The sequence below is a fragment of the Podarcis muralis genome, chromosome 1 (assembly GCF_964188315.1).
Source record: "Podarcis muralis chromosome 1, rPodMur119.hap1.1, whole genome shotgun sequence".
NCBI classification, from domain to species: Eukaryota; Metazoa; Chordata; class Lepidosauria; order Squamata; family Lacertidae; genus Podarcis; species Podarcis muralis.
In genome coordinates, this window is record NC_135655.1 from 20737521 (window position 1) to 20765452 (window position 27932).

Sequence of the window (27932 nt, forward strand, 5' to 3'; positions counted from 1 at the left end):
TGAGTCTGTAAGTGGTGGCCAATTCTGGATCCACATGTCTTTCCACAGTGGGGACATAGGTTTCCAAGTGGGAGTTGATCACGGTGAGGGTTTGCCAAGCGTGCCTTCCTCTTCGCTTGTTTCTCTTTTTCACCCTGAGTTTGTGCTTCTTCAAAGTCCATGGCTGCTATGGTAAAGGCTGTTCTCCAACTGGAGCGCTTGCAGGCCAGTGTTTCCCAGTTATAAGTGCTTATGCTACATTTTAAGAGATTTGCCCTGAGAACATCTTTAAACCTCTTTTGTTGTTCAGCAGTATTTCACTTTCAATTCTTGAGTTGGGAATAGAGTAGTTGTTTTAGAAGATGGTAATCAGGTATCTAAACAACATGACCAGTCCAACGAAGTTGATGTTGAAGAATCATTGCTTCAACACTGGTGATCTTTGCTTCTTCTAGTACACTGACATTTGTTCGCCTGTCTTCCCAAGAGATGTGTAATTTTTTCCAGAGACATTGTTGATAGAATCTTTCGAGGAGTTGGAGATAGGGTTTATAAGTGGTCCATGGTTTGCAAACATACAGTAAAGTTGGTGGTACAATGGCTTTGTAAATGAGCATTTTGGTTTCTCTGTGAACTTCCTGGTCCTCAAACACTTGTTGCTTCAATCAGGAGAAAGTTGAGCTTGCAGAACTCAGGCGATGCTGGATTTTGGCATCAAAGTTGGCCCTTGTGGAAAGATAACTGCTCGGGTAGGAAAAGTGGTCGACATTTTCCAACGTTACACCATTAAGTTGAACCACTTCCCTGTTACTCAGGGAAGGTGTGGACTGTTGGATTATCATGCTCTATAGAATGGCCACAAGCAAGCACCTTGTTTCTTGTGCCTTGGGATCTGGATATCACCTTTTGAGAGCCTTCAGAATTTAAGGAAGGACACTGACATCTATGGGCCATTTCAGGAGACTGGTTACTGTAATTCCTAAACTAGACCTTGATGGGCTATGGGAGAGCCCATCAAAGTGTGCCAAGTTCCTCCTAGTATTTTTAAAGCTTTTAAAGTGTGAAATTGATTTCTGAAAACTCCTGGAATAGTTTTTTCCTGCTTAAAAGGCCAGAGATCAAACAACGAGTGCCCAAACCATTTAAAATAGACACATTGGAGGTTTTTAAACAGAGGTTGGATATCCATCTGTCATGGATGCTTTAGCTGAGATTCCTGCATAGCAGAGGGTTGAGCTAGATGACCCCTGGGGTCCCTTCCAACTCATAAGAGTCTATGATTCTTTGAAAAGCATTGACATGGTCCTGAGCTTCCTTGAAAAACTATGACATCTCCATACAGGGGCATTGTTGGTGCAAACAGGTACAGTATAAAAGCACAGTACTAGTGAAGCCCTATTCATCTGCCGACCTCATTTGCCCAGAGACACTTGTTTCAGTTTTCATATCAGGCAAGGTAGAGGGCACAATCCACATACAGTACTTGGCCTAGAAAATCTTGGCATTCCACTGCTCAGGGTTACTTTGATGGCCAACCTTCTCCTTCCCTCTGAAAGTCTGTCTAACTTTGCACCTCTACTTACAAATTAACGTATGTCATTGTTATTCACATTTGCATCATGGCCCTGTGCCTCAAGTCTTTTGAGGGCCTAGCAATGCCCTCTCCTCTGTGTAAAGCCTACTATCCCCTTCTAGGGAACCTGAAAGCTCCTAGAGAGTTTCAGGTGAAGAATCCAAATTTCAGATTTGGGTCAGAAGAAGAGGAATCGCAAGTGGAGAGAGTGCTGTTGTGCTCATGTCGTGTTTGTGGACTTCCCACAGGCATCTGGTTGGCCACTTAGAAGACAGGATGGGCCTCTGGTCTGATCCAGCAGGGCACTTCTTACATTCTGGATTCCAGTATCCTCCCAAATGGAACTGATGAAAACATGGCGGTGGTGGTGGTAGTGGTGGTGGTGATATTGATATATTTGCTTAGGCACCTGGAATTCCTCATCCCCAAACATCCTAGCGGATGTAGTCAGTCAACTAAACAAAATCCAGTTTGAACACTTCAAATCTTTTATTCCCCCTTCCCCCACAAGAAGGCCAAATCCAATTGGCATCATGAGCATCTCTTATGTCACCCTCTTAGCCACACAATTCCCGTCCAAAAATTTCCGACATTGCTTAACAAAGGGCCAAAGTAGACATGATGATAATCGCACAGCTGGTAGCTTGTGTGATTGTTCTTTGTTCAGTTAAATAGCAACCACACTCATGGGCTATTGTGTGTGTATGTGTGTGTCCAGATTAGGACTGCAGCTGGTGATAGGTGGAGAGAAGGGAATTTACCCTTTGCTGCCACCAGGGTCCCAATCCAAATTCAACTGACCCCCTGGCAGCTACTATTTACTAAACAAAGGACAATCATGCTTAATGCCAGCTGTGTCATTGTAGCCGCCTCTAGATTGACCCAGACTCTGTTTCTTTAAAGGTGAGCCAAGTTTTCAAAAACAGGAAAGCAGATCCTCCCAAGTCAGCAAACCCAGCAGGACAGCTTTCCTACCCCCAACTCTGCCCCTTAAATTGGAGAAGCTCTAGATGTTGCTGGACTCGTATCTCCCATCATCCTTGACCACTAGCCATGCTGGCTGAGGAGTCCAACCACCTCTGGAGGGCCACAGGGTCTCCACTCCTGCCCTATGTGCTCATACATAACCTGTATTTTAGTGTTTTGTTGGAAGCTGCCCAGAGTGGCTGGGGAAGCCCAGCCAGATGAGCGGGGTATAAATAATAAAATAATATTATTATTAAAGAATAGAATTGTAGAGTTGGAAGGAACCACTAGGATCATCTAGTCCAACCCCCTGAAATGCAGGAATCTTTTGCCTGATGTGGGGCTTGAACACACAACTGTGAGATTAAGCTTTACCAACTGAGCTATTAAGACAGCATAAGGCATGTCTATGACTGAACTCTTTAACTGCCCTTAAGAGATCAGGATGTGACGTCTGCATTCAACCAAAATGATTCTGGATTTTTTCTGTTATCTCATGCAAAGGAATTCCTAATACTGGTTTTGCTGATGGGGGTCTTCTGGCACCACAAGATCAAATGACTGAGAAGCAAGGATTCACTCTTCTCTCCAGCACTATATTTACCCCAGTCTGCCCCATCCCCCAGCTGCCTATATGTTCCCGAAAACTCTGTTGTAGTTTTCTTCTCACCATTTGATCTCTCTCCACTGAGAGAATTGCTCCTCTGCATTCTAGCATTCTGTGTCTTCCATAGTTTATGGGAAAATCCATTTTGTCTATACAAGGAGCAAGGAACATTTTTGGCTCCAGGGGCGAGATCCTTATCAGGGTCAGCCTCATGGACTGCATTTGTCTGGTGGGCAAGGCTGCACCCATGACATCATAGTGATGCCGTGAGCAAGGTGCTTTGAAGTCCCAAAGTCAGGACTTCCAAGCACCTTTCAAAGCAGTTGCTTTGGTGAACGTTAGCTGTGTGAGCGGTCTCCTGGCAACTCTCTGCAGCTTTAGCAAACTGCGGTTCCCAGGACTCTCTGAGGGAACCCCTGACTGTTGAAATAGCCTAAGAGTGCTTAAAACGCATGGTACGGATGTGACCTTTCTTCTTGTGGTTCTTGTTGCTATACCAGAACATAAGAAGAGCCCTGCAGGATCAAATCCCAGGCCCATCTTAGCACTCCTGTTAACTGCAGTAACCAACCCAGAGGAGCTTAGGGGAATCGTGCAAGCAGGACATTGACATGAAATACGACCTTAAGACATGTGGGCCATATTCATTCCATTGCAGGATCCTTGCCTTTAGAGCAGGAATTGGGGGGTGGGGACCTGTGGCACTCCTGATACTGTGGGACTTCCACCTCCCCCCCAGCCAGCATGGCCAATGGGCAAAGCTGACGGGAGCTAAAGTCCAGCCACATCCCTGATTTAGAAGTTGCTATGCATTTTTACTCCCTGTGTCTGGAATGCAGCGGCCGAGGCTGCTGGCTTGAGTCTTGCCGTGTGTCTCGCCGAGGGGCGAGTGCTCTTTCAGATAGCATGAAACCGGGCCCCAAGTCAACGCTGCCTTTCGCGCGGGGCTAGCTGGCGTGACAGGGCTGTTTGTGAAGTTTGGAAGCGGCTGCTTGCCTGAAGAAATGAATAGGGTTGCTTGTCCTCAAGGCAGCATGACAGAATGATGGATTCTCTGCTCTGTTTTTCTGACCCTGGCTGCTGCCTTCCCCCCACCCCCCCGCAACAGATTAAAGAACTCACAGGCAACCTCAATAGGAACTCCTCGTCTTCCAGCCTGTCGTCGGGACCCAGTGGCCCTGATTCAGACACCTCTCATCCCAACACGCCTAATGTCGAGAGAAGCATGTCTGTCTCGGTGAAGGATCAGCGAAAAGCAATCAAGACCCTTTTGAACTGGGTCCAAAGGAAAACAAGAAAGTAAGCCAACTTTTCTCCCTCCCCCCCTTAAAAGTCGCCGCAAATCCCACTGCCAATCAGATGGAAGATTTCCATTAGTTATCTGTGTGATGAAATGGATTGAATGCATTCAAAGTGGATTTCAGGGCAAGCAATAGAACAGGCTCTGTAATTTTGCCTGTATCAGCCAAGGAAGATCTTGGGCTATGCAGCTGGGTTTTCCCTGTCCTTCCTGTTTCACAGTTCTGTGTTTTGTGTCAGTAATAAGACCCTATTCCGACTCTTCTTTGCAGCATACGTTGCCTTGGGGTGATCCCAAGTGTAAAGATGTGCTCATGGCTGGCCCTTTCATTAGCTGACATGAGGCACAAGGCCATCTCCCAGCTAATGTAATAATAATGATGATAATAATGATGATGACAATAATGCTAATAATGCTAATAATAATAATAATAAAGTTTTATTTATACCTCGCCCTTCCCGGTTTAAAAACCGGGCTCAGGGTGGCTAACAGGAAATATAAAACATTGATTAAAATATGACTTTAAAAAAGCATAGGTAAAGGGACCCCTGACCATTAGGTCCAGTCATGACCGACTGTGGGGTTGCAGCGCTCATCTCACTTTATTGGCCAAGGGAGCCGGCGTACAGCTTCTGGGTCATATGGCCAGCAGGACTAAGCTGCTTCTGGCGAACCAGAGCAGCGCACGGAAACGCCGTTTACCTTCCCGCCGGAGCGGTACCTATTTATCTACTTGCACTTTGACGTGCTTTCAAACTGCTAGGTGGGCAGGAGCTGGGACCGAACGACGGGAGCTCACCCCGTCGCAAGGATGCAAACCGCCGACCTTCTGATCGGCAAGTCCTAGGCTCTGTGGTTTAACCCACAGCGTCACCCACGTCCCATCAAAAAATAGCATAAAACAGCATAAAACACAACATAAAATGCAGCATCAATATCAATAGATCTCAATAGACCAGGGGTAGGGAACCTTTTCGGCCTGGTGGGTCAGATCCCTCCCTATCCCCACCACTGTGGGACAACTTTGACAGGTGAGTGGGACAACCCACCTGTGAAATCATCAGTGGCATCAGGTGACCGACAGGTGCGCTGTCCTGCCCACCTGTCAAAGTTTCTCGTGCTGCGCTTCCCAAATGCCCAGTGGTAAACGGGTTGTTGGATGCTTGGAAAATGATGTGCATGGGGCTTCGTCAGTACTAAGTACAGGGCTTGGCTGCATGATCAAGCTCCCCGCAGGGAACTTGCTTGTGAAAGCCGATCCAGCTGCCCGCCTGTTGATGCAAGGTGACTTCAGCCCTGCTTTCTACAGGGATCAATTCTGTGGTTCAGCTCACCTGCTCCAGATGCGTCTTTTATCTACTCCACATGTATAGGTGACCTCACGTGTGGGGCACGTGAGTGTGGTTTTGGGTGGGTGGCAGGGACAACCTCACGGCCAAACTGGGACGCATGCCAGGCCAAATTTGGCTGGAGGTTCCCTACTCCTGGTGTAGACTATATGGAGCTAGATGGACCAATGGACTGCTTTGGTTGGTTTCCTACATTCCTTTGCTGACAGTTACCATTTGCCAGGCAAAAGCTCCCACTGTGGTCCTCTGAGGGTGGGCAGCAGGGCTAAGCAGCTGGATCTCTCTCACCCCGTGATGGAGGAAAAGGCACCTGGTGTACAAAAACTCCCTCTTGTGAATGCTTAGAGTATGATGCATTTCCCTAAAGCTAGGAAGCCTTTGCACTGGAATAAATTTCTGTGTTATGAGAGTCCTGAACATGCCCATCTCCCTGTATGGATTTTCATACCACCTCTCTCCTTGGTACTCTCGCCTCCAGGTATGGGGTTGCCGTTCAGGACTTTACCAGCAGTTGGCGAAGTGGCCTGGCTTTCTTGGCGGTAATCAAAGCCATAGATTCGAGCTTGGTAGATATGAAGCAAGCTTTGGAGAAATCACCCCGGGAGAATTTAGAGGATGCATTCACTACAGCACATAACCACCTAGGTATTCCAAGGCTTCTGGAGCCAGAAGGTAACTTGTTCATACCTAAATATCTTCTGCAGGCTTTTGGGATTTACAGGCTGATCAGTGGGGCCTTGTGATCGTTACATTGTTTTATCTTTCTTTGTAAACCACTCTGATTTTTTTTTCTACACTCCAGTGTCATATAATTTTTTTATGAAATCAATAACTAAAAGGAAATAAATTTAGATTCATCACGAGACAATATGTGTGTCTCCCCAGACATCATGGTTGAGTCGCCCGACGATCAGTCCATTGTGACCTATGTGGCACAGTTTTTGGAACATTTCCCAGAGCTGGAAGGGGTACGTATGTTCCTTCACTTCGCTTTTTGAATGTTTCTTTCCTGCAAATGTAGTTAGGTCACTCTCAGCGATAAGCACCTCCTCCACAGTTAGGAGGAAGTTGGGTGATTGTTTCCCTCACCTGGCCTCCTTTACTTCAGTTCAGTTGTATTTACTTCACTAGGTCAACCCAATTCCCAACAATATGGACAGTGGGCAGCAAGTGTGGGTGGCTTTCCTCTTGTCTCCCCACCCCCTAGATTGGAAATGGCAAGAATCAAAGAGACACTGTTGGGATCTTGACTCTGCATGAGCAGTTCCTGAACTGCACCTGAGAAACCTGGAAGTTGAGAGGGCTGCAGGTATATCATTAGATGTTCATCAACTAAACACTCCCATAACTCACGGTAGGCCGCCCAATGCATCTCTGCATAAGGTGGCTTGGTCACTTTTGACTATTGCAGAGACACAGCAGAAACACCCTCTGCCCTCAGAGGAGACCAGCCATTGCATGTCTGCATGTGAGTCACTGCTCTTGGTTTGCCTCCTTACGGTTGGGAAGCACGCAGCAACTCAGGCAGAGATGTCTTACTGTTTCCTATGATGATAGCAAGTCTTTAGTGGGCTGGTGGAAGCGTGGCTTAATTGTTCCGACAACTACCTTGCAAAAAGAAATATTATTTATCAAATGATGATGATGGTGATGATGATGATTTATTTAATGTTGTATAGGAAGATTTTTCAGATCCGGACAAGGACTTTGCAGCTGAATCTCCTTTCCACGTCAAAGGGACACCAGGGGAAGAAAATCAAGGGAAGGTTTTGATTTTGAATGAGAATGGGAAGCACACCTATACCGGTCACCTGGACAGAAGCCAGTCTTCACCTCCAAAAATCTATATTCCTGGTTCGCCCCTTAATCCAGAGAACCCAAGTTTTCATATGGCAAATGAGGAGATTAATGACAATCTGCAGCAGCAACTATCAGATCATTCAGAGACTTCCACAGAAGAACCTCAGAGGCCGAGCTCACTGCCAATAACAGAGCCTGTTGATTATCGGTCTAATTCTGCTGCCGACATTCTTGCCAATAATGTAAACGGGTCTGAAGGGGATCAGCTGAGTATGTCCGATTCACCAACCCAGAGCGATGACCTTCTTCCGCCAAGTTCACCTCCGTATCACAAACATTCTGTTGAACCTGCTGACTCTTCGGGAGTCGATTCTGAAGAATTCAGCAAGAACAAGCCAGCCACTGAAACAAAAGAATCATCTGATGCAAAGCCTTGCTCATCCCCTCTACCTGAAAATGTACCGGAACATCTGACAACGGAACTTGAACATCCAATTCCAGCTGCTGCTGAGCAAGATAGCACAAAGAAATATATATTAGAATTGTTGAACAAGGAAATATCTAAGCTCCCAGAAAAATATGACCATGCAATGCAGTCTTCTTCCGTAAAGGAAGGACATGCTACTCACCAGGAAACTGGTGGACCTGATTTCAACGATAATTCAGAAGAGTGTTACCCATTGGAACGTTTTTCTCCAGTTAGAAACACTCCCAAGAGCCTAGATATTACTAATGAAGGCAGCTCGGTGGGTGAAATGATGCCAAACCCTTCCAAAATCTCCATAATCCCCCATGACCTCTTCTATTACCCCCATTATGACGTTCCCATATCGGACGTCTTGGATGCTTTTGCTACACCCGGCGCAGACCCTACCCTCTCGGAAAACAACAAGATCTGTGCCGAGCTTTTAGTAAACTGTTTGGCGGAGAAAGAGTTGCTTGAACAAAACGCTGAGAAGGATATTTCAAAGGCAGGCCTACACACGAGTAATGCAGCACCAACAGCCTCGGATGATAAAAGCCCGGAGAAGCAGAAAAAAGATGCTCGTGGTCACACCAAGGCTTCCCTGAACAAGGCTGCTGCAGAAGGGAAGAATGTGATACTCAAAGCAAACAGCGTGGATTCTGCTCACTCAGATGTCCCTGTGGTACGGTTGGTTTTTGCACTTACTTGTTTGCTTGTGCCAAATTCTTCCCTTGCACTGGATGCCATCTAAATTATTATAGAGAAGCTTACACCATAGTTCTTTTTCTGAGGGCTCTGGTGACTAGCAACTGCTTGGGTCTATCCCCCTGGTGTTGCACCTGGAAGTAGTCTTTAAATGCAGAGATGGAGAACCTGTGACCTTCCAGGTGCTGTTGGGACTCCAACTCCCATCAGCCCCAATTATTGCCATTGGTTGCAGCTGATGGGAGTTGTAGTCTGGCAACATCTGGAGAGGCCCAGGCTCCCCACCCCTGACTTAAATGCTTATATTTAAATATCTGGGATCAGGCCCATTGACTGGTCAAACACACACTAATCATATTGGGCGGTTGCTACTCCCATGAGAGTCAGGGCACTTGTCTTCTACCAATGTGACTTCTTGGCAGGAGTAGTAAATGGTACTGCAGGATGGTACTTCAGTTTAGATTGTGAGCCTCTGGAGCAATGCAGTATTTTCATGTGGTATACTATGGGTTGTGTCCAACTAAATCCTACTCAAAGTAGACCCATTAAAATCAGTGGTCGTGACTAACTTAGGTCCATTGATTTCAATGACTCTACTCTGGTTAGGACTTAGTTGGATACAACCCTATGACCCGATTTAGTAGCCATTAAAATAAGGTGTAATATCAGCCTAAAATGATAGTTTAATCTGGACTCGCTTCTGTTTGGCTTGATGTATTGTCCTAAGAGGTTAGCTCTGTTTGGGGAAGTGAGATCTTCAAGTGGCAAGTCTCCCACTGTACGTACTGATCCTGCAGCTGTGTTCATAGATGTGTTTGCGTTTTGTTGGGTGTTAGTAAATCCCAAGGGTCATTTCACAAATAACACAATCCCAGATTTACCATGCAAGTGTACTCTCAACAGGGAGCTGTAGCCAATCCTGCCTTTTCTTGTGAGTTTGCCTCTACGGTGCCCTTGGTTTCAAACACCTATCTGTCACAATTGCACTATAGCTGCATATACCTAAACCTAAACACCTATACCTAAACACCAAACATAAGGTTGGATCCAGACTAACTTAGTTGCACTTCATTCCCTTTGACATCAGTGGAACATCAGTCAGAATTAATTTGCCCTGTTGATTTCAAGGAGGCCAAAGTTCAACTAAATTAGCCTCGATGCAAACCATGATGTGTGAAGCAGCCCTGAACCTGGATACTTGGTTGGTTTCATTTCTCCTTTGCTTTTCTTGAAAGTGCCCCAGGCATCATTTGGCAGTGACGCTGTATACATTTACTTGTTTAGGAAACAGTTGTCAAAATGAGAAGATCAGCTTAAGGATGGACAACATGTTCTGTCCACACATAACCCCACTTTGTTCAACTTGTTGTTTTGGTATCGGTAGAGCCCTACTTGCATTCTGGCGCACTAAAACACCCTCTGAGACAGAGGTCGTCAACATGGCAGCCCTCAGATGCTGTCAGACTCCAATTCCCAGCAGCCTCAGCCAGCCTAGCCAATGCGTAGCAATATTGGGAGTTGGAGTACAGCAACATCTGGCGCCAAATGAGTTGTGGAACCCAGTATGTGAAATTATCTGCCCCAAAAGAATAAATGGCTTTGTACTTCACAATTTTTCCATTGCCACCTGAGGATTTCTTTTTCCAATGAGATTTTAAGTTGATTGTTGTACAGAGTTCTTCTAGTTGGTCTAGGGTATCTCAGTGTTAAGATCGCTGCCTTTTGTATTTTCAGTGACTTTTCGTTTGATTGTTGCTTGTTAGCCACCTTTATTTTGTAGTGGTGGGGAGACAGGGCAGAAATCCTTCCCTCCACCCAGCTACCCACCTCTGTATCTATTTTATTTTGATGTTGTTTGCCAGCTTCCTGCCACTTTGGGAACCTCTATTTTGCTGGGTAGCGGGCAAAATAGAAATCCCTCTGTCTAAGCATGTGTGTGTCTAGTTAGCCTGCTAGCTAAACAAGCAAGTGGATGTAGTTTGCCAATATAAAGAAGAAAAAAGGAGCTTCAAATATTAAATAGGCGGATCTTGATAAACTTGTACAAACTCTTGCTTTTAAAAACCTGAACTATCATCATTTTTATTTTTAACAGATAGTGGTAAACCAGTTTGATACTGCGGCTGAAGAAAGAAAACTGCCAGAAGAAAGGAGCAAAAAGAAAGAGAAAAGGAAGAACAAGTCAATTTTTCAAGGAGAAAACAACCCAAGTCCGAAAGCTGGCTCCACCCGGCTACTAGATAAGCTAGAGGAAGAATCCACAGACCATCAGGGGCTTTCGAGGTGCTTTCCGTTTGCTTCTTTGGTTCCTAAACACAAAACCCGTCTTGCCACTTTTTCTTGTCTGGTTTCCAGGCAAAGCTTATTTGCCTGCCACGTCTCATATTTTGCTGGCCTTCTTGGCTGCAGTCCTGGACAGCCATAGCACAGGCAGGGGAGGAAAAGTCCAGGCAGCCGGATGCATTTGGGAAGGGCGAGGTGCAGCCAAAATCTAAGCACTTCTGGGACCTGCTGGGTAATCAGCTCCCATAAGTGCCGAATTGTGTTTAAGCCCCATTGGCTTCAGTGGAAGAATTTAGCACAAACCTGCTTTGGTTCTTAACGATGACTGATCTCCAAGCAGAATGAGCAAGTCGCTTTCCCCACCCACCTGCCCGCCCCTGAAATTGGCTCTGGAGGGTCAGGGGAACCCCCAGATCAGCACACAGGTGGAGGAAAGAGGGGCCCGTTTTATCTTGCGCAGATGGAACAGTTGGATGAGCACTGACTGGCAGCAGCTCTCCAGGGTTTCAGACAAGGGCCATTCCCAGCCCTATCCGGACATGTGAGGTTTGAACCTGGGACTTTTCTGTGTGCAATGCAGATGCTGAGCTATGGGCCTTGACCCATCTCTGCAGTAGCACTCAGTGGGAGGCTATTAAATGTTGTCTGGATGAGTTGTTCATGTGGAGAGGGAGGGAGAGAGAGAGAGAAGAGACTTTGTGGTGGACTCACAAATGAATATAGGGGCAGGGGGTTGGACTCGATGGCCCTTGTGGTCTATTCCAACTCTATGATTCTATGATCATTCAGTACAATGAACCAAACTGATTAAACCTTGTTAGCACAATGGGGAGTCTCAAGCAAGCTTTATGCATTCAAGTGACATTGTTTTATATGTACAGTGGTGCCCCGCAAGACGAATGCCTCGCAAGACGGAAAACCCGCTAGACGAAAGGGTTTTCCGTTTCTGAGTTGCTTCGCAAGACGATTTTCCCTATGGGCTTGCTTCGCAAGACGAAACGTCTTGCTAGTCTTGCGGGTTTTTTCCCGCCCCCCCCTTTTCTAAGCCGCTAAGCCGCTAATAGCCTTTTAGCGGCTTAGCCGCTAATCCTTTAATAGCCGCTAAACCGCTAATAGGGCTAATCCGCTTAGCCGCTAATAGGGTTGCTTCGCAAGACGAAAAAACCGCTAGACGAAGAGAATCGCGGAACGGATTCTTTTCATCTTGCGAGGCACCACTGTATTTTTAATCTGTTGGAAGCCGCCCAGAGTGGTTGGGGAAACCCAGCCAGATGGGTGGGGTATAAGTAATAAATAATGATGATGATGATGATGATGATATTATATCTACGGTATTCACCCAAATATAAGCTGCACCTTTAAAATTGGAGGAGGGAAAGAAAAAAATACCCAAATATAAGCTGCTCCCTTCCTTGCTCTCTCCCTTCCTGGCCTTGGATGCAGATGGGGAAGTATGTGCAGGGCAGGCGCCAGTTCACCACGCTCCTGGCGCTGTTTGCCCCACACTCCTGGCTGTATACCATAATGTTGCGAATATAAGCAGCACTTTTCACAGTCAGAATTTTTGGGGGGATGTGGATAATTACGAGCCAATATGGTATTCTCCCCACCTATTCTCCCCACTTATTCACTTTCAAGAATTTTTGTCCTACTTAGCAATTTCACTGGGCCACCTCAACACCATTTCCTTTTCCTGCTCTATAACCCCCAGGAAACTATTTTGGATGTTCTTCGTTTCATCCCTTAACCCTCACTGCCTTGTCCTCTTCTCCATAAGCTCTACTCATTCTGGAGAGAAAAGGTGCAGACAACAGCAAGTTCATGCTTCATCCCTAGATACAAACTTGGGAGTCTGGTCATTTTCTCTCCCAGAGCTATGGTTTCTCTACAGTGTTGCATATAAATTTGGGCTGGGATTGTAGTAAATGGGAATGCTGGTTGCGGAGGAGTTTGAGAACTTGGACCACGCAGGAGATAAATGTCTTTGGACGATACAGTGTTGTGCATAACTTGAAGCCGGGGTGGAGAAGAATATCTAGCCAGTGTTTTGTCTCTTTGGAGCACGCCTTGCAAAAGTGTTAGAGCTGGGCTGTCTTTCCAGTCAAGCTTCTCTTACATATTGATTCAATTAACCTTTTCAGGGTCAGCCACAGCGATCCCAATGTCGTTTCCCAAAGATATTTAGTAGAGTCGACCAGTAAGGTAAATATATGCACGTCTCTCTCTTTTGCATATTCATTCAAAACCAAGCTAGTACAAGATGGCTTTAAATAATTCTGGTTAGCAAGCAGTTAGACAGCCAGTGGCTTTTAATTTTTCTGTATGTGGGGGATCTGTTTTCTGTCACCCTGAGTTGAGATCTCTCTTGAACTGAACTGCTTACTGTGCTCCAGCATTGATATGTGTCTGCTCTCACCATGCATTTAGCAGACCTGTTGTTGTTAAGATAAGATCGCAGGAGGAGATCTGCTGGATCAAGCCAATTGCCCACCTCCCAGCCCTACCTAGAGATGAACCAGGGACCTTCTCATGCAAAGCAGATGCTCTACCATAGAGCTATGACCCTTCCCCATGTTTTAGGTTCTTTCAGCATGTTCTGCCGTGGGATTTGTGGCATTACACTGTTGCTTTTCAATATGCCTTCCCTATGTCAGTGCTGTTAAAACAGCAGGCTGCCTGCCTGTACACTAAGATGATCATTGAAGGACATTCCCCAAGTCCTTCTATCAAATGAGATGTGGTGGTGACTACTGGGGTCTCCTCTCCAAAGTGTCTTGCGTTTTTGAAAATGTTAATAATGAGGGTTCTCCCGGTTTAATCTTTTATCCAGGAGTACGATATCATTCCATTTCGTTTTGCCAAATCATCTTATCTGAAAAAATGAAGCCTTTTTACACTTCTGAAAACTACTACAAGTCACCACATTCAAATGATCAAAAGAAAATAAAAAAAATCCTTCCAGTAGCACCTTAGAGACCAACTAAGTTTGTTATTGGTATGAGCTTTCATATGCATGCAAACTTCTTCAGATACACTGAAACAGACCCTTATATATAGTGAGAGGGTGGGGAGGGGTATTAGTGTGGTGGGAATGGGTGATTGGCTGATAGGTGTGGTAAACCTGTTGACGACTGTTAATGACTGCAATTGGTCTTACAGGAAAAAGCAAGGGGTAAGATGGCTAAAGGGATGCGGGTGGCGCTGTGGGTAAAACCTCAGTGCCTAGGACTTGCCGATCGCATGGTCGGCGGTTCGAATCCCCGCGGCGGGGTGAGCTCCCGTTGTTTGGTCCCAGCTCCTGCCAACCTAGCAGTTTGAAAGCACCCCCGGGTGCAAGTAGATAAATAGGGACCGCTTACCAGCGGGAAGGTAAACGGCGTTCCGTGTGCTGCGCTGGCTCGCCAGATGCAGCTTGTCACGCTGGCCACGTGACCCGGAGGTGTCTGCGGACAGCGCTGGCTCCCGGCCTATAGAGTGAGATGAGTGCACAACCCTAGAGTCTGTCAAGACTGGTCCGTACGGGCAGGGGTACCTTTACCTTTACCTTTAAGATGGCTTAAAATAGCTTTATCATGTTTTATCATCTCACCCCTTGCTTTTTCCTGTAAGACCAATTGCAGTCATTAACAGTCTTTATAACAAACTTAGTTGGTCTCTAAGCTGCTACTGGAAGGAATTTTTAAATTTTGTTTTGACTACGTGAGACCAACATGGTTACCTACCTGTAACTATTCAAATGATCAGTTACTGATTTAATGGCAAAAGATTTGAGCTCCATAACAGCTTACAACAATCGCAAATACTTAACCAGTTTAGGGTCTTAAGATCTGTGAAAGTTTGGGTACCGTGGTGTGTTTCATTTCTTGTTTTGTTCTCTGATGCTGGCTTATTGCTGTGTTTAGATTTCATGGTTTTCATTTTTTAAAATGCAACCATTTCCCCTTGATTGTAAGTTGTCCAGACTTTTATTACAGTGTGGGATATAAATACTGTAAATACACCTGTTATATCTTTTACAGTCCAGGCTATTTAATTATATTGTTGTGACTATTTGGATTTGATTATTTTCCAGGAACTTGGCAGCACGGCTACAAGTGAAATTGCTAGCTCCTCTTCCAGGTGGGCACTTACCCTTCTTTCATAAGTTGAGCCTCAGGGTGTAGACAGACACCAGCTTTGACTGCAAGCCTCGGTTTCGCAAAGGATAAGCTCCAGTCAGGAGCTGCAAGTGGAATTGTGTGTCTTTACCTGCTGTACACCTTATGTTATTTGGCATTAGGTATGGTGCAGGTGGGCGTGGCTTAGGGGAAACAACCTCATAGCCAAATTAGGACCCTGCTTGGCCTGATTTGGCCCATGGGCTGGAGGTTCCCCATGCCTGCAGTGGAGCCTGAGGACAAGGAGGATTATGCCCTGGTTGTTATTTATCCCTTGTTAAGCTTCCTTATCCCAACTCCATGTTGCCCCCCTGCACATGCACACAGACACCAAGACTTAATTAAGATTACAGTGGTACCTCGGGTTAAGTACTTAATTCGTTCCGGAGGTCCGTTCTTAACCTGAAACTGTTCTTAACCTGAAGCACCACTTTAGCTAATGGGGCCTCCTGCTGCTGCCGCGCCGCCAAAGCACAATTTCTGTTCTCATCCTGAAGCAAAGTTCTTAACCCGAGGTACTGTTTCTGGGTTAGCGGAGTCTGTAACCTGAAGCGTATGTAACCCGAGGTACCACTGTAATGCCAATCATAGCAGCAATCTGTCTTTTTGCTTCTTCCTCCATAAAATGGCATGTATTCCAGCGCTATGTAATGATTGGTAATTCTGACTTTGCATTTTTACTACCCATTGCTGCTCTTGCATATTTGTTTATTTTACACTTGAAAGACCCATTCCAGAAAAGATTTTCTACTTCCTGTCAATCACCGATTGTAGGGTAACCCACAAGGTCTCTCTTTTTGCCCTAGCAGCGTTGAAAATCCGGGCAAGCGTTATTAAGGAGATTGCATTTGATTGCTTTGGGGATAGTGATTAATGATTTTGTCTGTATTAAATATGTAAGTTCTTAATATGTTAGATGTGACTTATGCAGCATTTCAAAGATGTAGGTTTTATGTATGATTCCAGGCAGCAAGATGATTTTACGCAGTATTTTATACTGTTGGGTTTTATATTGCATTTACAGTGGTACCTCGGTTACATACGCTTCAGGTTACATATGCTTCAGGTTACAGACTCCGCTAAGCCAGAAATAGTACCTCAGGTTAAGAACTTTGCTTCAGGCTGAGAACAGAAATAGCGCGGCAGCAGTGGGAGGCCCCATTAGCTAAAGTGGTGCTTCAGGTTAAGAACAGTTTCAGGTTAAGAACAGACCTCCGGAACGAATTAAGTACGTAACCAGAGGTACCACTGTATTTATCTTCTATGCGAATGGCCTATGGCCCAAGCATTAAAAAAACTGTCTCACTGACACTTGAAAGATCTGTGTGCCACCTTTTTCTGCCAAATGGCATTTCAGCGTGACGTAACGAACTTTCCATTATTTTTAAAAATGATTATCCTAATAGAGAATAGCCAGTCGAATTAATAAAAAAATCTGCCATGGGGGGGCTAAAAAATCGATAATAGCAATTTAACTAATTCAGCAGGCTCTAAACTATACACAAGCCAAATGCAGTGAAGCAAACCAAATTCTGCGATGCATTAAACCAATGAAACTAGCTACTGAAAGCTCCGATAATCAGGATTTTCTTTTCCTTGGACCTGGAAGGGTCGTAATGAAGGTGTCCGGAGTAGAAGTGACTTAGTGGATGGGGTGGAGCCTGGCACGTGAGTCGCTGCTGCTTAGTGAGAGGGAAAGTGGCAAGGAGGTCAGCACAGTGCAGTTCCATCGGCAGGAGCACTGGATTGACTCTGATGATGCATTTGCACCACGCCACTCTCCCTGCTGCCTTGCCTCTCTCTCTCCTGGTAGGCAACAGCGACCCACCTGCTAGGAAGCTAGCATAATGTCCCCATCCCAGTGAGCTGCTTCTGGCCTGGTGGATCAAATTTGGAATTCCACAAGGCTCCCTCTCTGCAGTAGCTGCCCACCTTCAGCCAAGGTACTCTGAGATAGGCCTCCGGTGACTATCTTTCTTCCTATTCCTTTGCAGGAAGAGAAAAGACCTTGAAAAGAAAGACTCTTCTGACAAGGCCAGTGTGCCTACACCCTCTCCGCACACAGACCAGCCTGAACTGTTTTACTTCATTGTTTTCCTCTGGGTGCTGGTCTACTGCTTATTGCTCCTTCCACAGCTGGTTAGCAGCCCCCTTTGATCCCTGTGAGTGAGCCAGAATAATAAAAAATAGCGGCTTGATGTTCTTTGTTTGATGTGCCCCTAAATGCGTTTCTTCAGGAGGTAGAAATGTTAGCCAAAGTACAGGACTCCACACGCCCCTCCCCTGAATTCAGAGCTCGTTCTTTTACTCAGGTGGCTTGTTACATTATGAAGATTCAGCTCACCTGACTTTGTGTACATATAGTATATATTTATATAGATAGGTAGGTAGAGATTATATATATCGAGAGTGAGAATGAAGACGTTGGGATAATTACTTCATACTTGCAATTTTTGTATGTATGTGCCTTGCTTTATAGGATGTTAAATTAAATGAATAATCTCTTAGGGGAAAGATCCTAGATTTAGAGAGTTCTAGTCTTCAAAAAGAATCATTCTTATACTTCGGATTTTATCTACAGCCATGAAATCTGCCAAAAATATATATGTGTGTATTTTTTGTGTTGCCTTTTCAGTAGAAATTTTTGATTGAAGAAAGTTGTCCTTCCTCCATAAACTGAAACAAGATGTAATTATTTTATTATCTAACATGTGCAGCTAGAGCCAATCTAAGGCTGCAGTCCGGTACCCACCACTGAATTCATTGGACTTACTTCTGAGTAGACATGTATCGGATTGCACTATATAGTCTATGCTAGAAGAATCTGGAATAGCTCCAGAGAATTCTTTTAAGAAGTATGTGATATGGCTCAAGACCAGAATTTAACCAACTTTGAGGTTAATGTATATGGGATTGTGAAGGAATGGCAGACAGTGATTTAGGTCAGGAACGGGGAACCTGCGGCTCTTCACGTCTTCACTGTTGTTGTTTTTAGTTCTCAAACAATACTTAATTGATGTGATACACAACCTTTGCATTGTTTCCTTTTTAATCCAATGTCCTTTGTATTTAAATGAATGATGTGGTATAGTATCACAATCGTTGGCATCTGTCTGTTTCGGGAGACAATGGAGGAGTGCACCTTTGGAGGTGAAGTCAAACCATTGGAGAGTTACAGCGCTTGCTGTGGCTGTAGAGATGGCTACAGGAGAGACATGTTTTATTGCAGGCGGGGCAGATGAAGGCTTCTGGTTTTGCTGCTTCAGGTGTACCATGGATTAATTACATAATTATGTAAAATTTCACCACAGTGAACAGCAAGATGAACAATGTGGCTTTTGATGGAAGTTGAACTGCAGTGGTACAGAACCGGCGTGGCGTGCTATGGACATGGGGCAGAATAGAAATAGACGCCTGCTTACATCGCAAGAAACTCCAGTTCCCATCAGGCAGTGGCAAGGCATGATGGCAGTTGTAGTCCAGCAATTCCTGGAGGGCCACAAGCTCCCCTCAGCCTTGCTCTAGATAAAAATGAAGGAGGGACCCTGTTTATAATTTTTAGTGGAAATGTACGGAAGAAATGTTGTTATTTAGAACTGTATCAATGTCATGAGGGTGGACAGGAGAGAAGATGAGCCATATACCTGAGGTGAGGTGAGAGACTGTGTTTTATTGACCAAGGTAGGAAAGTTGTTAGCCTCTGGTTGCCATACTAGCATCTGTAAAATGCTCAGTCCATGGTTCTCTCAGCATAATCCCGTAGCACCAGAGCTGCAGTGTCAATGGCTGGCATTATTATATAGTGGATTCCAGTGTGTGTCTTGTACATGCTTCTTCCTCTACCTTCGCACAACCGGAATTTCCTCCGTGTGTTGAGATGTCAACGAACGTGAACCAGAGTTGGGATGTCAACAGGCGTGAACAATGGGGTCTCAATAATGGTTAGGTTTCCCAGATAAAACTCATAATGTCCCAGTGGATGGCAATAAGGACATAAGAAGTTGGATCAGACCTATATGCATTTTGTCCACTATTTGGTTTCCAAAAGCAGCTAAGCAGATCCTTTTGGAGAGCTCAGAAACGGAGCATGAAGGAACCTGCTGCCACAGGAGGCAGTGATGGCCACCAGCATGGATGGCTTTAAAAGAGGATTTGGCAAATTCATGGAGGACAAGCGTATCCATGACTACTTTCCATGATGATGATGATGCTCCTCTACCTGCCCTGAATCCCTGCTACTGGGAATCACAGCTGGGCAGTGTGCTCATGTCCAGTTTGCAGGCTTCCCATTGAGGCATCCGGTTGACCACTGTGAGATCAGGATGCTGGGCTGGGTGGGCCATTGGCCTGATCCAGCAGGCTTGACATGTTCTGAATACAGAGGGTAGAGCCTGTTGCACCTCTTTGAATGTAGGCTCAGTTCATGCAATGAGAAGATTGTTACCACACTCCCTGGATTCATGCAGCAGAATGAGGAAATAGAATAGCCTGTGCCACCTCAGACTGCAGGTGGGGAAAATACCATTTTTAAAAGCTCTCCTGTGCAGATAAATTGATAGATATATATAAAAGTTCCAAAGAATCAACAGCCTTTCTTTGTGGTGTCCTGTCTGTTGCTAGAGACAAGGAGCACGTAGAAATGATGTCTCCTGTCTGCAGTAAGAAATAATACCGTCAATTCAGCTTGCCCTGGGGAAGGTTTTAAAAGGCCATCCAGCCTGTTGACATCCCAAGCTCACCTTGTCCCAATTTCAAATTATTCAAGCCTCTTTGATGTCCCTGAATTGACCCAAACGCATGGCGGTTCTGCTGGGCTTTTCTCAGCCGCATTAACTCCATTACTATTGCCTCTGCTGCCGTCTGCATGTAACAGCGGCCAAACCTCTGGGGTCTTATTTCCGTGTCAGATTAACGTGGCAGGAAGAGGACCTTCTCCGTGTGACGTGATTTTGGCTGTTTTGAATTGTGCACATTTTGGCAAGCATCCCGATCACTGGGAGAAATCATTTGAAGGCAATCCTGCTGAATTTCCCCAAATGTGTCATAGCTGCATTTTTGTTTTCTAAAAAAGTCAAGTCATCTGTGACGAGCAGCACGATACCTCAGAAAAGTGTTTCTCTTGCCGCTTGATGCTACTGATATTCTTCCAAAATGATTCCTCTGCCAGGAAAACAAAAGGGCTGCAAGGATGACTGTATTATTATTATTATTATTATTATTATTATTATTATTATTATTTCTCCCTTTCCACCCTAGTGCTTACTAACTAGCCATTCAAGCGGCAGAGCGCTCAGATTAAACCAGACGCAGTCTGCAGCTGCTGCCCTAAACATCATGCAGTTGATAGATCATGCGGGTTAGCAAAACAGAATTTGTCTCTTGAACAGCGCCGAGAAACCCAGCTGAATTTACGGGAAGGGGAGAATGCGAGAGAAGCAAACAGTGGTGTGTTGTCTGCCCACTCAGTTTTCCTGTAGCTCTTAGTGTAATTTGGAGGGTTCTGTTGTAGGAGGCTAAGAAATCCCATTTCTTAGCTTTTGCAGCACATAACTGCCATGTGGCAGCTGCAGCCCTCCTGCCCATTAACAGTGCAATCCTAAGCATGTTCACTCGGTGGGGCTTGCTCCCAAGTAACTCTGATTAGGACTGCAGGCCCAATCGTGCAACAAGGACAGCTAAAACCATCCAGTGCCGTCTAGTCAAATTCCGTCTCCTAAGCGGCATGAGAGACCTCATGGCTCTCTGCTACCGAACAGCTGATTGTTGAGCTTGCAGAGGCACAGCCAGTGATCCCAGCAAAGGCACAGGAGTTTGCAAGCACTGGCAATCAGATGGTCCTTAGCATCTGCAAAGCTCTGTGGCTTTTCTGGCGCAGCTTGATTTCAGACCATACAGGCAAAGGAAAAGGGGTCACTTGATGTCACTCTGATGTTGAGTGATGGACACTTGGGCGGCCGCACGTACCGTATTTTTCACTCCATAAGACGCACCTGACCATAAGACCATAGTTTTTAGAGGAGGAAAACAAGAAAAAAAATATTCTGAACGAAAGTGGATGTATGATTTTTGTGGTTCATGCTGTGGCCACAGACATGATATGTGATTTGACGGTGAGTTTGGGGTAGCCCAATGCAAAAATCCTGAGGTTCCATGTGGATCCATATTTTGTAACCAACGTTTTTGCGCCATTGCGGCCCCACGAAACAGTGGATGCGGTTTTTTTGTGTGCAGGCTGTAGCCATGGACATGCTATGTTATCTGATGATGAATTTGGGGTAACCCAATGCAAAAATCCCAAGGATCCATGTGCTTTTACCTCCCCCCTCCCTTATCTCCCTCCTGATCGCTTGCCATTCAGCTGCTCAGCAGCTTCCTTTCAACACCCCCTTCCCTCTTGTTTGCCTGAGCGTCTTTTCCTTAGCTGGAGCAGTTTTTTGTTCCTCCTTTCCTTCTAATTTCTCTCCTCATTCCTTGTTTTAGTATTCCTGTCTCCTCTCCTTGCAAGTTCGCTGTCTTTACCTCCCCATTCCCAGGAAGCCTCCTTTATCGCTAGTGTCCCTTATCTCCCTCCCAACGGCTTGCCGATCAGCTGCTCAGCGGCTTTGTTTCAACACCCCCTTTCCTCTTTCTAAAAAAAACAAAACAAAACACAATCTGCTTTTTGCCTCTGGGCAATTTGGCTCCAGGAACGACGCATTCGCTCCATAAGACGCACAGACTTTCCCCCTTAATTTTTAGGAGGAAAAAAGTGTGTCTTATGGAGCAAAAAATACAGTACTTGTGGAGTTATCCTGCAGGGGGCAGGGGAGGTAAGGATGTAGTTTGCCAATCCAGATCCAGGTCCCCACGCCTGCGTTAACGTGAAGACACACAAGACCCTTCCAAAGGCAGCATCTCCTGCACCCGAGGGATCTTCAACAGATGCCTACCAACCTTTCTGTGCAGGCTTCCAAAAAAAAAAAAAAAGAGGTGCCACACTCTACCTTGGCAGTCTATTCCACTGCTGTACTGTATAAGAAATGGGCCGAATTCAGCCAAGTATTTAAATAACTGTATAATTCTTCACTTAAAGCACCAAAGGAAGAAGCTCGCATTTCCAGAGGTGAAATCCTGAAACCCAGAACTTTCGTTTAAATATATACTGTATTCCAATATTCTAGTCCTCAGGGTTGTAGAGAAAAATAGAGAACCTTATTTTTTTTTTAAAGGAAAAGAAGATCCTGAAGGCGCTTAAGCAGAGTTTGTAAATGAATTGGAGCAAACCAATGTGATGTAGTGGCTCAGCACTCTTACCTAGGACCGGGGAGTTGCAGGTTCAAATCCCCACTCAGATGTGAAGCTCACAGGATGACCTTAGGTCAGCCAAACCTACCTCACAGGGTTGTTGTGAGGATAAAGTGGGGCAGCAATTGTGTATGTTGCCTTGAGCCTCCTTGGAGGAAAGATGGGATATAAATGTAATAAACACACAAAGCAACAAAACTTCCTTAATGAACTTACACTACTGCGCACCAATATTTTTTTTTCTGGGGTGCATAGTGCAGTTCATTTATTTAGGCTGCAGTCCTATACACACTTTTTTGTGGCAGAAATACTTGACAGATCTTCTGAGTAAATATGCAAAGGATTGGGCTGCGATTTGAACTCTTGGCAAACTACTGGCAACCTTTGGCTTATTCAGGTTTTGTTCTGTGGCGCGTTGGCATTTTGAGCGGGGACAATCTGAACATGGTGTTACTAAGACAAAAGGATTTGTTTTTAAAAGCACAGAAATAAGCAAGCACATTATGTACTCCTGGTATGTTTTCCTGGTCACTTCTATACACTGAATGTTTGCACTTAGTCTCCAAAAGTATTTTTTTAAGAATAAATAAATAAAATGTTTTATGTATAGTTGGAACAAACAGCAAAGGGGACGTGGGTTGCCCCTGCCCCAACCACTGATCTGTAGTTATATTAAAAGGAGAGTGCAATAGTGAACAGCTTGAAACTTTATTTTCTAATGCCTCTGATTTTCAAATAAATAGATGGATTTTCTGTACTAAATTGGTTTGTTTGCCTACTTTCCTCTTCAAAATCTATGTTAACCTCTGCATATTTAGGAAGTCAGAACAGCTTTTCGTACCGTTTTTGTCACAAGCTGAAATAATTTGGTTATTATTATTTATTAGAGTTTATATACTGTCCTATACCCAGAGGTCTCAGGGCACTTCACAGAAAAGATTTGAGAAGAAGCAGGCAGGTACTAGGGCTTCCATCTTACTCCATGGTTGGGGAGCCAATTTTCCTTCAGATATTTGCTGGACTACAACTCCCATATTTCCTGACCATTTTTCAGGATGGTTGGGGCTGCTGGGAGCTGGAGTCCTACAAATATCAGGACCCCTAATCCTCTCTTAGTCCCTGCATGCAACCACAGGGCTTCCCAAAGCGCGTGGTCCGGGAGTTTCATTCTGGTGGTCTGTGGAAGTTAAAGAGAAAGGAGGCTTTTTTCTTCCCCAGGTGAATAAACTTTGGCTTGTGCAGGATAGAGATAGATCCCAAGTTGGGGAAAGAGGCTGACAAGACACTTGAAAAGGAGCAGAGGGAAACTCAGAAAGCATACACAGCATATCATGATTCCTAAACAGGCAGAGAAATCGTTGAGTGGTCCACCAAGATCCTCCGCAATTTTCAAATGGTCTTGGGGCAGGGAGATGTTTGGGAACCACTGCCATTCTGTAACTAAGAATAATAAGTTTAACAAAAATAAACACAGACCCTCCCCCAACTACATCTTTCCCCTCACCTGTCTTCTGTTGTCTCCCATGGGTTGAACTGTAGATTGTAAGTTCCTTGGGGCAGAGGGCTTGTCCTCTTACACTTTATAAAGTGCCATGTATGCTGGTACTGGCATTATACAAATAACAATATCGGGAAGAATTGCATATTTTAATTACTTAAGCCACGGCATCCTTAAGAAGCTCTTGCCAGCCTCTCCAGGGATGATCAGTGGGACGTGGGTGGAGCAGGGCTCTGGAGTTGCACGATTCCTCCGGCACTTATGAGTTTATGGGGAACATCTGTGGCATGGGCGCCTTGTGTGTCTGTGGGGAGGAAGGCAGGAAGGCCAAAAGTAGGCGGAGCCAGAGCCAATGATAGGTGGAGACACCGAATTCTTCTTTGGTCCCCATCCCTCCCTGCTGAATTCCTCAAAGGCAACCCTAAGAAGGTGTCAGAAGCTGACAGCCAGTGTCAGCCCTAGGACAGGTTTTCAGTAAGGAGGTTGGGGCTGCCTGAGGACAGACTGAACATGGCAGGGCAGTGCCCTGTTTGCCCTGTTGGGCCAGCTTCCCCTGCATGGAGGCTGCCTGAATGAGTGAGAACCTGGAAACTCAGCGTTCTCACTTTGTGCCCCGAAGAAGTTTACTGCAAATACACCAAGGAGACAGTGAAAGAGGTGTGATGTGAAACTGGGCCAAAGGCATAGCCCCACTGTACATGTGTCCCCACTTCCTATGTTTCCATAAATGTTCCTGAAGAGGGCTGGTACCTTGCTCCAATTTAGCCATCAATTCATCATTTTTAAAAAATAAAATTGTAAGGCATTTATAAATGATGACAACTTAGTCTTTTGATTCGACTTTTCCTTGTATGGATGTCACACTTATTGGGTCAATCATGAAAGAAAGGGTTCCTGCAATTTCTCCTTCTCATAGGGGGAAAGTTGCTTCTCAGAGGAATTCCCAGCTTTGGTCATCTCTATTATCTCCGTACTCCACAAGCTCTCCATCGGCATGCTTCAGTTCTGGTCTGATTGACAGGACTGGAAGACCCCGCAGGCCAAATCTGGCTCATAGCAGCTGGTCTATTAATTTCCATACCCGACATTTGATACGTTACAGACTTGCCGCCAAAAATCAGTCCAGCGACACCAAATTTAATATGTCCATTTCAGACACCCTCCCCATGTCCGTGCATCCCCTCTCAACAACAATAGACTTGGTTTCTTCCCCTCCATCCCACCCCAATGTAGCCTCCCATTTCCCACTCAACAGCCTCACCGTTTTCAGCATACTATTCCATAGAACCAGCTAGTGTTCATTAACCTTCCATGACATCACAGCAGCTCAGCAAATAGCCAAAGGTGCTCAGAATTTATTTTCATGGTAAAGGCTAAATGGCATGTTTATGGAGGTGGTATGTTTTTAATGCTTCCCTGTGTAAAATAAATCTACATTTTAAAAACTAGCATACCTGTGACAGTCTCCCTGGTAGTCTAACTTTTGATGCTGGCAGGGGACTTTTAATGGGAGTCAGCATCTTAATAATTGGTCCACCATCTGCTTTCTCAACTGGTGCACTCTAGAAAGGGCAATTTTCAAGCTGCATTCTTGTAATGCTGCTGCTGCTGGAAAGACTTGGTGAAAAAGCTTCATCCTATTGTTAAGATTCAGATCACCAATGCAGAACAGTTTATTTTTAAAAATCCAACTATTATACCAGCCATTACGTTCCTTTACAAGCTAGCCTACCATCATGTCCTCCTCCTCGCATCCTTCTAATTAACAGTGTGATAAAATTGGCCCTTCAGAGTGCTTATTTCCTGCTAGGTCTTGTTCTCATAAGCAGCAGGTGAAAGCAGTCTGTGTGTACTGTACTACTTCAGCAAAAATAAATCCCTTACGTAGAAAACATGTCAGGCTAGCACCTGCCTTCTCCCTCACATTCTATTCTTGAAAACTTATCCCTTCCATGTGGAGCAAAACTCTATTCTATCCCCACAATCGAGCAGGAAGGTTACTGTTTCATTATGCTGTCTCGTGACATCTGTGGCTTATAGAGTTACCAAACTGAAATACCCAAACGGACAAACATCTTGGGAGCTGTGCAAGAGAAACTCCCTCCCTTTACAGTGGTACAAGCAACACCAAGTTTTGCCAAGCAATGCCCAGGATTCCAGGGGTTTGGGCCCTCTTCCACGGTCTGTGTTCCTTTGGGGAAATGAAGGTGCGGCAGAAAAGTTAGTGACTTTTAAGATATGTGGTTTATGCACATATATGCAAACTGAGTGTAGGTGGGGGGGAGTGCAGAAGTTACTGGCAGACAGAGGCACCCCTGCCCTCCCTCTCTACCTGCCAAGATGGCTCTGACCTTTGTTGTGCTTTCTTGTTCTCAGCATACCCTTCTGGCAAGCAACTCCTCCCCTGCTATCCCAAGCCTTGTTTTTTAGAGCCACATTTTTCCTGCAGCACAGTCTGCCAGGGTCCAAGGATTTCTCTGTGATGTTGGTCATCAACACATTCTGTCATGCTAATGTCTCTATCCCAGGTGAGGCCCTGGCTTGTAAAGGAAGCTTAGCCTGTATTCTGCAATGGCCTGGAACCTTCTCTTCAATATTCCAAATATTAACTAGATCCTGACATTCATTCATTTCTTAGGGGTTTTTTGGGGGGAGGGGGATCCTCCCCACAAATTTATAACAATACAGACTCTACAGTGGGATTCATGATTAGACTGAGGAGGAAAATTGTGCAACTGGCTCTACCGGTGTTTCCCAAATTTGAGTCTCCAGCTGGACTAAAACTCCCATCATCCCTAGCTAGGAAGACCGGTGGTCAGGAATGATGGGAATTGTAGTCCAAAAGCAGCTGGAAACCCAAGTTTAGGAATCACTGCTCTACCCCATATCCAGCCCTGGATTCAGGGAGGTGCAAGCTGTGCCCCCCCCCTCCGGGGCACTGAGCCAAGAGGGCACAAAATTGAGAAGATCCATACTTGAAAATATGGGGGCACCAAATTTTGGGCTCACACAGGGCACCGTATTACGAAAAACGACCAAAGCCTGCCCCTGCCCTACTGTCAGATGGCTGGCTCAGTCCTTCCCCTAACAGGTAGACATTTGGAACCTTCCAATTGAGCAGCTGATGATGCCTAGTGGTTCCTTGCAGAAGGGCCTTAATTCAGTGCATTGTAAAGTGCAAAAGATCCTGGGTTCAGTTCCTAACATCTTCAAGTTGGGCTGGGGAAAAACCTTGCCTGAAACCCTGCAGAGTCTTTGGCAGTCAGTGTATACTAGGTGTAGCCAACATTAGGGCATCAAGATCTTGTTGGACGCTCAACCTCCATCACTCTTGACCAGCAGTCTAGTGACACCTGGAGGGCAGCCACCAAAATGTAGATGATACTCAATTAGATGGAACAATGGTTTGACTCAACCTAAGACAGCATCCTGCGCTCCTAATTCTGCAGGCACCTCCGTCACGTGGAGTCCCATCTGTGATGCATACCTGTCCATGCTCAATGTGCAGACATTAGGTGAAGGAAGGTGAAATATACTCAGAGTCGAGAGTGGATTTCATACTCTTTATTCAGCTTGTAGTGGTGAGGAGGAATGGAAGTTCCCCCTGAATGTCTGCCTTATATACATTATTTACACAATGGGCCCCACGTGATTGGCTAATTCCGGGATTCTCTTGTTGGCCATTCAGGTTGCAGATTCCCTTCCACCTGGAGCTGGATTGGGTGGCTCCTGTGGACCAATCAGGCTGCTGCATTCTGGATCCTATTGTTTAAGGATCAATCAGACTGCTGCCTTTTGGGTCCTATTCAACTCAGTACATAACAGAAGGATTGACTGACCACACAATATGAAGGGTTTGGAGTCAGCAGCATTGCTGTGTGAGTCAGAGCAGGGTATACTGGGCTAGATTTTCTCACCTGCTTTTAAGGCAGCTTGCTACATTCCTTACCTTCTGTGCACAAAGT

General features: G+C 45.3%; 1 protein-coding gene across 1 annotated transcript in view; it reads left to right on the forward strand.

The window, feature by feature from the left end:
- CLMN (calmin) overlaps positions 1-23231 on the forward strand; it is an 81477-nt gene extending 58246 nt beyond the window's left edge. The window contains exons 6-13 of the mRNA XM_028716811.2: positions 4234-4424; positions 6253-6446; positions 6660-6742; positions 7454-8722; positions 10841-11028; positions 13170-13230; positions 15101-15147; positions 17180-23231. Coding sequence (XP_028572644.2) covers positions 4234-4424; positions 6253-6446; positions 6660-6742; positions 7454-8722; positions 10841-11028; positions 13170-13230; positions 15101-15147; positions 17180-17342 — 2196 coding nt within the window. The 3' untranslated portion in view covers positions 17343-23231. The remainder of the gene's footprint in view (positions 1-4233; positions 4425-6252; positions 6447-6659; positions 6743-7453; positions 8723-10840; positions 11029-13169; positions 13231-15100; positions 15148-17179) is intronic.
- Positions 23232-27932: the final 4701 nt, after the last annotated feature.